This window comes from Lepidochelys kempii, chromosome 13 (genome assembly GCF_965140285.1).
Source record: "Lepidochelys kempii isolate rLepKem1 chromosome 13, rLepKem1.hap1, whole genome shotgun sequence".
Lineage (NCBI taxonomy): Eukaryota > Metazoa > Chordata > Testudines > Cheloniidae > Lepidochelys > Lepidochelys kempii.
The window spans coordinates 23189698-23200148 of record NC_136392.1 but is presented as its reverse complement, the minus strand read 5'-3'; the positions used below and the strand labels follow the sequence as shown (position 1 = coordinate 23200148).

General features: G+C 43.9%; 1 protein-coding gene across 6 annotated transcripts in view; it reads right to left on the bottom strand.

The window, feature by feature from the left end:
* Nucleotides 1–403: 403 nt before the first annotated feature.
* The window catches only part of ARHGAP40 (Rho GTPase activating protein 40), a 74744-nt gene continuing 64696 nt past the window's right edge, over nt 404–10451 (bottom strand). For 5 of the 6 annotated variants that reach the window (XM_078848186.1, XM_073309758.2, XM_078848185.1 and 2 more), the window contains 3 exons: nt 8942–9102; nt 7410–7465; nt 404–4072 (listed from right to left, as the gene is read on the bottom strand). In XM_078848186.1, the coding sequence (XP_078704312.1) occupies nt 3966–4072; nt 7410–7465; nt 8942–9102 (324 nt within the window). In that variant the 3' untranslated portion in view covers nt 404–3965. The remainder of the gene's footprint in view (nt 4073–7409; nt 7466–8941; nt 9103–10451) is intronic. The other variant, XM_078848187.1, reaches the window with a different exon arrangement.

The following is a 10451-nucleotide window of genomic DNA, read 5'->3' as shown; positions in this document are numbered from 1 at the left end:
TTTTGCCATTACCATCAATAGAACAAGGATCTGTCCGTTTATAGTCTAATCCTGAAAATATTAATGCACAAAGTTTTACTCACTGTATCCTGCCAAGCTTCGAGCAGGGGGTTGGACTAGATGACCTTCTGGGGTCCCTTCCAACCCTGATATTCTATGATTCTATGATTCTAAGACTGAATTTGGGCCACTGTCTTCAAATGAAGTTAATAAATCCAGCATGTAACTTAGATCAGAATATAGGGCTAGTATCTCCAGTAGACAAACATAGTTGCATGAATGTATTTTTGTCCAGTCAAGCTCATAGTTGCTATCCCATCCTAAGTGCGGATTTCATACCCTGCCACTGGAACATGGGACATAAGAAAGCCATTTATCTAACATCTTATGATTCTTTTGTTGCTTTATTGATTAAATGGATTTTAAATACAGCATTAAAAATATTGTAAAAAGTTAATAAAAGCTAACATTCAAAACAAAACTTTTACATTGTGGTGACATTGTTCTAGCCTCACCTGACTTGGTCTTTTTTACAAAACTAGGAAACTGAAAATACAAAAGAACATCAATTCTATAGACAGAGAGGAGGAGTTTGAAATACAATTTGAATACAGTTTTATATTCCTAGCCTATTTGCCTCATGAGACATTCCCCCAACCTTTTTTCACAGCACTTATTTCACATGGTGAGTTTCTCAGCAAACCAAACAAAGAGATGAGTTGTTTTATAGAAGTGACGGAGTAGCATTTTCCTTTGTCCCCACTCTCTAGCCCTTGTAGCCACTCAGAATGCACAGTTATTATAGCACTATAAAATATTCCTCATACCAAAGCAAGCAGAGTCACCTGCTGCTGCTGCTGTTGTCCGTCTTTGTACCTTGAACTATATTATATATATATATATATTTTTAACCAAGTACATCTCATTCACCACTACATTGGCCAATGCCCTTTGTGTTTTCACGTATAAAGAACCTCTATTGTCTCAAAGCACACAATTATACTTGCCATTTACATGTCAGATTTTCAAAAACGTGCACAAAACATCTATAATTTGCATGCACAAGCCAGACAGTTGTACCTGCAAATGGATGAGGAGCATTTGAATGTTCAGTTAAATTAACTGTGCATGCAAATGAGGCATGCGTTTTGTATACATATTTGAAAACTTTGAAAAAAATTTAGCCCTAGATGTAGAGTATCCCTCCTCCTGAGAGCTCTAAAACATTACCTCCAGCAACCAATTGATCGGCATTTCCCAACATTCTGAAGCGTTCATATCTTGTCATCTCTCTGAACAACTGGGCTGAGATTGGGAGAAGAGGGAAATGCAACGTCAGCTGCTTATCTGCTTGGGAGGGAGGGCGGTCATTTGTTTGTATCTGGTAGGAACGCTCTGCTCCAGTTCCTGATTGGAGATATATTGTAATGACTTCTGAAATGTCGCTAGACAAGTTTTACACTGAAAAAAATTGAATATATAAACAAAGACACCTAGGATAGTAGCCCATGGGTGGAGAAAAAAAAGAAAGCCCCGTGATTTAGAACTATCAGGAGTGCATCTTACAGTACGAACACCTTTAGTAGGAGGGCGTGAATAGGCTCATCTATATACTTCTAACTCCCACATCATTCATGAGATGGTACCCTGGTATCCAAAAACGTGCCACCATGCAGCAGCAGCTATTACTTTAGAATACTGTATTCACGTTTTGTAAATCTCGGCTGTGTTTTTGTTCTTTTGCTAATGTTCATAACAATCACTTTGGCCAAGATTTTTGGAAGTGACCAGTAATTTGCGGCCCTTGGGTTTTAACGGCCCAAACTAAGAGCAGCCTGATTTGCAGGAGTTGTGAAGCATCCATCCTCTGATAACCAGGCCCCCCTAAGGTAATTTAAGTAATTCCCCCCCCCCCACACACACACACACAAACACACACTGAGGCACCATAGTCGTTAGCCACTTTTGAAAAGCTTCACTTACAATTTCAGATTGTTTTTTAGGTTCTTTAAAAGAGGATCAGGAGAGTGGAAGAAATGAAAGTAATGATCCCTCAAATCTGTGCATCTGCACATCATAGCTTTAATCTAAAAAAAAAACAAACAACAACAGACATTCTCATACAGACATTTTAAAGTCAGCAGCGTAAATACAGGAACGACATCAGAACTAAAAAATTAAACAGAATATGGCTCAGCTGTTTCTCAAGCACCTTAATCCTCTCAAAAGAATTTAACTGGGATGGAAAAAAGAAATCTATATCTGAAGTGCTCTTATAAGAAATTTTATGATTCCAAGACAGGGAAGAGCAACAGCTAAATATCAGCCTGAGAAAATAGTAAAGAGGATCAGTTCAGATGGCATTGGAAACAATTCAATTAGTTGAAGAAATAATACTGAGATCGTCTCCAGGGTGGATAAGGATGGGCCAAAGACGACTTTCTGAAGTACACTTGAAGGACAGCCATGTTTGTGCCACATGAATGTTTAGAATACATTATATTGCCTGCTGGGGGTAGAGTTAGGTGGATAGATTTGCTGCACATTCCACATTCTATCATTGTGTATAGTGGGCTCCCTCATTCTTTAGGGATTTCAGCACCACTGTAAGGACAGTGACACTTCTGAGATATTCTTCCAGAGCTGCATTCCAGTTCCAATCTTAAGGAAGCCAGTACACAGATGTTTACGCTACCAAACAGGCCGTAACAATTCTGGGCTCTCCCCAAACCCACAGCATGCACACGCCAGAGTCATGGAAGGTTGCAGCCAGTATAAAAGAGCCTGATTCAGTGCCCACAGTTGCCTGAGGGAGTTTGTAGTCAAAGATGATCTCCACACCTCACTTAGATTACCTTTACCCTGGCAAGGACTATGAGAAGCTGCATGGAGCTGTGGCCAGGTCAGATTACACCTCACATTAATGTTGATGTTGCAGGCTTTAACATGTCATCTACCACACTCAAACCAAGCCCAGTTTGGCTCCTAGATCAGGACAAAAGTTCTTTGAAATACAATAAAAAAAATCCTCAAATACAGTTCCAGAATCTCTCCTCTGCCACCTTTTACCTGTGAGGTTTCACAAAGATGATCAAGCAGCAAAACTAGATGCTGGTCTTCCTTTCAGTATTGGAGCACTTCACATCCTGCGTGTATCTATTACGATTTCCACTGTGCATTACCAAAAGGACATGTGCAGGGACAGGCAAGCACCTTGGCATGTCTCCTCTATCAGTTGGTCCCTCTGAGAAGAGCTGATACCAAGTCCACGTTTTTCCAGAAACAATTAATTCTTCTTGTGAGCAGCTTTAACTGTAGATGTTACATGAAGAATGCAAGTCTCTCCTTACATCTGGCCACTCTGGGCATCCATTACATCCCTCCACAAACAAAACCAAAAGCATCCTAACACTTTTCAGAGAAACCGTAAGACTTGAGGAGTGGGGGGGTGAGGGGGAGAAACGAGTCTAGTTCTCCCAGCACTGTACATGTGACGCTCACTGAAAAGTCCATGAAACTTAACACATTCAACACAAGGAGACTAGATGGTTGATAGTGCTAGTTGATTTGACCATCTCTCTCCTCCAAAATGAGGACATGGTCAAAATAAAGAACAATGCAAACCCAAAAGGATTAAGAGACATTCTACCAGGTTCTTCCTCCAGGACAGGTCTCTCCTCCACTTTCTTTGCAGCTCTGCTTGCAGGTGCTTTACTAAGAATATTCACACCCTCTGGATTCTGTGACCTAATGTTGACTTCCGTTGGTTACCAACTCTCAAGTGCTCTCTTTTTTCAGCCTGCTGTAACTAAAATAGTAAAAAACATTCCAAACCAACACTGCTTATTTCCCTCCAAAGTAACAACCTTCCTCCATTCTGGGATGCCAAACGCATTAAGAAAAGTTCTAGCCTTCTGCTCCCACCCAGAATCTTGAAACAAAAGTCTGTTTTCACTCATGTTTTCCTAGAGCATCCGTGGAAAGGACGGATTTTGCTTTATAATCCATTCAGCATGGGGGTTGATCTGGTACAAGTCTAAGAGATATGTATCTGGGTCCAGGCAATGTTCACCTGTTGGATAAAAACACAAATTTTAAAGAGAAGTATTTTGCACCCTCAGTCCCATAGCTATTACTTTTTCCTGTGTGTAACACTATTCAAATATATGTATAGCTATTTAGAGCAAACAAGTTCCATAAATCAGTAATAGCTGTCCTTGTTTTTAGAAGTGGACTCATCACAGATCAAGTTTTAAGAACGGATTTTCATTTGTGAACTTTTTACCCGTGCCCTTCAGGACCATTCATGCTTGCAGATATGAGAGAGACAATTCCACCTCAGTGCTGGTGATGGGTTTTGCATGTATGAAGTTCTATCACTTGTTTGTGCATTGCTGGAATCTGATCTGAGGCCTAGTCTGCATTAGAAAGTTTTACTGGTATAACAATTTGGTTATGGGACTGATTTCTTTTACTGAAATAACTATACTGGTATAAGTCCTAGTGTGAACAGTTATACTGGTATAAAAGAGATATAGTTATTCCCTTTCCCATACAGGAATAAGCGAAATCAAAATTACTGCACTCCCACTAAAGGAGTTGTTCCACTAATTATACTGGTGTATTTAAAGCAGTACAACTCTGAGTTTAGAGATAGCCGGAGTGTGCAGGCAGCGGTTTTGGAGAAGTTTAAGCACAGAAATGGGTTACAACCTGATCTTCCCTTTAAAAACTTTTTAAATAATGAAGTTTCCTCACCTGTGTTACTAATGCTACCTTAGCTTATAAAGATGACAGAATTTGTATTATTTAATTTAGTTTTCATAATCTATGCTTTTTATTTCATTTTTTTCATATCATAATGGTCAATTAAAAGCCAGATTTGTAATTCTCACATGTGTTTCTAGTCCATTTCACTTTCTAGTTCTCATGCACTAGTGAGTCTTTGCGTTAATCATATGCCAATGCAACCTTTCAGAAATCAACATATATCCTTTTTTAAAATCAACCAGAGAACAGATTACCTTTTACTTTCCTTACACAGTTTTGCCGCGTATAGAAATGGCAGACCAGAATAGAAGCATTAAGAGTAATGCAGCAATTTACTGACTATATTAACTATGGAAGTATGGCCCTGACTCAGCAAGGTAATAAGCATGTGTCTAACGTTAAGCATGTGAGTATTTCTCATTAAAGTCAACATCATGAGCTTAAAGAGAGGCATGTGGTTAGATACCTCACCCTCTAATACTTACACGTGACAATAATTTGTCTTACCAACAGTTCTGTGTATTTTTAATAAAGAGCTGGCAGCTAACAAAAAAAATTAAGTTCATTCTAGATCATGAAAAATTTTCCAGTGTTGTGTTTGTTTTTAAGTTCTGGAGTAAGTTGACAGTGTCCCTTGGAATAAATGACATTTACTGGGCCATCCTCCAGCATATGACTTGGTAAACATTCCTGAACAGATGCACTCTTGTTGCCAATTTAAGTCATTACAGAGAATCAGCCTACCACCCTCATTCCTAGCTTTGGTCTTCATACAAATCACTCGCAGCCTTTGGATCTGGTAGAAAGAATTTAGTTGTTTCTATCAAGCAGGCAAAGTCCTTTGTCTTCTGTTGATATTATAATGGAGACGCATTAAAGGCAGACCTCTGCTGCTAGATCGAGTTATTCTCCTGACAATCCTGTAACCCATTATAGATGGGCATTACAGAAACTCCATCTTCATGCTTAGTCCACGTTGCCCAACTTCCATGTCCTCTGTACTCATTAGGAGAGGCCAATCTTTAAAGATTCCTAATACCATACCAAACCTTATCAGTCCTCACAAGACAAGCAGTGACCAACTAGAACAGTGGTGGGCAAACTTTTTGGCCCGAGGGCCACATCTGGGTGGGGAAACTGCATGCAGGGCCATGAATACAGGGCTGGGGCAGGGGGTGCAGAGTGCGGGAGGGAGCTCAGGGCAAGGGGTTGGGGGCTCAAGGCAGGGGTTCAGGGTGCAGGATGGGAGCAGGGTGTGGCAGGGGGCTCAAGGCAGGGGTTCGGGGTGCAGGAGGAGTGCGGGGTGCCACAGGAGGCTGGAGTGTAGGCTCCAGTCCGGTGCCGCTTAACTGGAGCGGCTCCAGGGTGGCAGCGGCATGCACCGGGCCCAGAACAGGCTCCCTGCCTGCCTGTCCTCACGCTGCTCCTGGAAGCGGCCGACACCTCGTCCTTGCGGCCCCTGGGGGAGGGGGGCAGAGGGCTCCACGCTTTGCCCTCGCCTGTGGGTACTTCCCCCGAAGCTCCCATTGGCCACAGTTACCTGTTCCCAGCCAACGGGAGCTGCGGGGGGAGGTACCCACAGGTGAGGGCAGCACGTGGAGCCCTCTACCCCACTCCCCGCAAAGGGCCACAGGGATGTGGTGCTGTCAGCTTCCAGGAGTGGCACAGGGCCTGCAGCACCACGGAGGTGGCAATCCTGCAGGCTGCATCCAAAGCCCTGACGGGCCAGATCTGGCCCGTGGGCCGTAGTTTGCCCACCCCTGAACTAGAACCTTGAACTTGTTGAGACAGCTGCTATGAGGGAAAGACAACCCAAACAGGTTATTACTAGTTCATTAGTGAGCAAGCCTTCCAGCAGCATTAGCCTTCTCCTTGAATATTTAATATATGATACTGTACATCATATTATGGTACAGGCCCATTTTACTAATGCTGCAGTCTCGGTCTTTAAACAGGACGAGCTGTACAATGGAGACTGACTTACAAGAATAAAGTTGGGTTTGGTTAGAAAACCAGTATGTGAATTGGAGGATGGCAAAGGATGGGATGGCATTGCTCTGGATATCTGTGTAACTCAGGGTTAAAGCCACAAGCAAGTTCTGCAGGTCATTCAGAACTAGTGCCAGAAAAGCCTTTGTATCACCGTGAAAAGTAGTAGACATGTACCTTGTTCTGCTGCATTTCAGAGGAGTTTCTTTAGAAAGCGTAACTATTTTAGGGTCACATTTTCAAGAGATCTCTACTGTAGGCATCTGAGCCAAGTGGACCACTTTTACAAAGAGCTCAGCACCCACAAGCTCCCATTGTTCCAAATGGCCCTGTTCTCAAGGGGAGCTGACCACAACTTTGGACTGTCTGGGCTTTAACATTGCTTATTGGGCCCATTTTTTAAATGATTCCCCTCTATATCAAGATGGATTGCCTGGGTAACCACTTTGAGGACTCTTTGAACCACTTAAGTGGCAGAGGGTCTCGTATGGGTCCTGTGTACTTGGGGTGAATTTCACCCATGGGGAGAACTGTTTTGATCCACCTTTATCAGAACCCTCTCCCTCAGCCGGACTCTCTTTCTTAATTTCCCATTAACGCCCCAGCACCAAGAAGAGATCTGTAGTTGTTCAGCATCCAATCTCACATACTTATATTGCCGCCTACTTCGTAGAGGAGCAGGTTCATTGACTCGACAGCACCATTGCTGCAGGAGACAAAGAAGAAACACAACATTGTAATTGGGCTTTGCACAAGGCAGGCCGGAACAATCGCATCCAACTCAGCAGTTCATGTTTCTAAGGACCGCAGGGGTAAGGGAAGCTACAGGGCATAGGGTAGTAGACTCCCCTCATGCTCTAGGAGTGCAACTCTTGAAAAGCTCACCCAAGAATCAAGACTGAAGCAAGGCAGACTTCTTCACTGCTATGAGACCCACAAGGGCTGGCAAAGGACTAGCTTCTCAGACAGAAAATAAAAGGCACAAAATCAATGTCTATCAGCAGCATCCACCTTGGACTGACAGCCTATTTGAGCAGCACTCGTCGGTGTAAGGAACCCTGCAGCAGCCTTTGGCAGGGATGGCAGCTGGTCTTTGGGATATTAGTGCTAATGCTTTCCAGTCTAACGTGACCGCTTTGATTGCCTTCTCCCCTGCTCTCCTAAGCCTGGACATGCTCTGCTTAGGGATGTGGTGCAAGAGATGCATCAGTGTGTGCTTCCTGAAAACACTGCCAGACACAAGAAACTGTCTGGATTAGCACAAAGGGTGATATTTTAGCTTCTAAGGAAAGCTGACACCACTTCTCCTGGTTTACTGCAATCTTTGAAATGGAAGCCACTAAGGGCTCCCCACACTCCCCGGAAGGCGTCCACTCCTCACCCCCAAGAGGATCCTGCATGTATTGTTACAGTTCACCTGCTCTCTAGCAACCTGGGGGCAGCAAACCAATAGCTGCTCCACATCCCCAAAAGCCCACATGACGACGCAGTCACAAATCAAAAGGGAGATTAGGGTTTCCTCCCCCACCCCCAAACACACTTCAAAAGGTTTAAACAGCAAACCAGACGGAGCCACTGAACGTAGTCACTATATAACAGAGGGGGGCAAACTAGTCCCCGGCCCCTCCCCCGCTGGTCCCCCTCCCCCGCAGCCTCAGCACGCCGCTGGCGCAATACTCTGGGCAGCCGGGCAGCGCAGCTGCAGAGCCGCAGCCTGACCCGGTGCTCTGTGCTGCACGGTGCGGCTACAGTGTCGCCAGCCACCAGTGCTCCAGGCAGCGCGGTAAGGGGGTGGGGGGTTGGATAGAGGACAGGGGAATTCAGGGTGGTGGTCAGGGGGCGGGGAACAGGGGGTTGGATGGGGCAGAGGTCCTGGGGGGTGGGGAGGGGCAGTCAGGAATGTGGGGGGGTTGGATGGGGCGGCAGGGAGCGGTGGATGGGGCAGGAGTCCCGGGGGAGCAGTCAGGAGGCGAGAAGCAGGGATAGGAGGTGGGGGCCGGGCCACGCCTGGCTGTTCGGGGAGACACAGCCTCCCTTAACCGGCCCTCCATACAGTTTTGGAAACCCGACGTGACCCTCAGGCCAAAAAGTTTTCCCGCCCCTGCTATATAACCTCTCTCCCCACTCCAGCCTCCCACCCCTGCAAGAGAAACATATGGAAACACAAGAAAAAGCCTTTTACCGTTTGATGAGGCTGACTTTGTTGACAATACTCCAGCCGTTCTGGCTGAGGTGTTTCTGAAACTGCCTTAGGACATCTGCAGCTTTGGTTCCATTGTTCAAGTGAACCTCCAGTGAATCCTTCAGTAACAGAGATGTCTGGACTTTCACGGTCTTGGAAGGCTAAAAATAAAGGGTCGGGGGAGAGAAATGGTTTTAAAAGAAAGACACTGACAATTTAGAACAAGAAAGATGCCAGTTTTCTAAACAGAGATGGGAAATCATTGTACAAGTACAAATCCAATGGCCCATTGATGGGATTTACACCAGACTGAGATGTGAAAATACAGAACTGTCTAAAAGCAGTGAAGATTAAAGAGATTGACTTTTGTTTTAATATTGTAGCCAAGGATAGAATTGTTGGTCTTGGATAGAATTTGGATCAGAATTAAGTGTGGGTGCCCTCTGGTGGTCCTGAGTGGCATGGGCGTTAAAGCTGGTATAGAAACTTTGACGTAGCGATCTTCTGTCAGAATAGTCAGTTCCACTGAAATGGAAAAGCTTAGTGAAATTGGGCTGATTTTGCCGGAATTTCATTTTTGGAAGAAAAATGGAAAAGGAGTTCTGAAAGCACTGAAATGCCCCATTGCAACATTTTCCAAACAAAACATTTTGATTTTTTTTGTTTTCGTTAAGAGAATTTCAAAAAAATTTCAGTTTTGGTTCCGATCAGAACAAAGCCAAAATGTCAGTCTCAAAATTGTTCATAAAACTGAACTTCCATTCCCTGCACAGCCCTTTAAAAATTTGATAATTGATGTCCCAATGCACACAGTTCTTCGTGCTTCAATTATACCTCTGCTTGCTCCATACCAGATGCATAGTTGCCAACTCTAGAAAGTAGCAGCTTTTCAACAGTGATAACATGCATTCTGTAATGCGGGATTTGAGAGGTGACCTGTCCCTTTTGTTTAATTGATTTGTGGTTTCTAAATGTTTAATAGTAAAAGCCAAAATTTGCAAGTATACCAGTCTGTGCATCACTTCCTAATTTTGGCACATTTTCCCTTTAAAAAAAAAAAAAAAAAAAAGAGAGAGACAGACACACACTCCCATTTAGTAACTGTTTTAAATAGAGTTTGGAAAGGGTCTGTCACCACCCATATGAAAGAAATTGGTACGGAAATAAGTGCAGTGAATCACTATTATTTCTTCGTATTGTCTCACTTCCTACAAGCCTTATTGTTTGCTAATATCCAGCACCACTGCACGCACCTGTACTCATTAACGCTGGTGTCATGCAACCCTACTGATCAGAACAAGTGTTTGGAAGCACAAAAGCAGGGCAGGAGAGACTGACAGGTACCTGAAGGCTGCTGCCCTCATCTCTAGGTTTCTAGAATTTCTAGCTGGCACTTGTAATAAAAGCCAGTGTGTATCGGTAAGATGAGCCAGTATGTCCATTGTGAACATACAGGGCCAGACCCTCAGTTGTGTCAAGTTTACACTTGGTACAGCTGAGAAGACAAGAT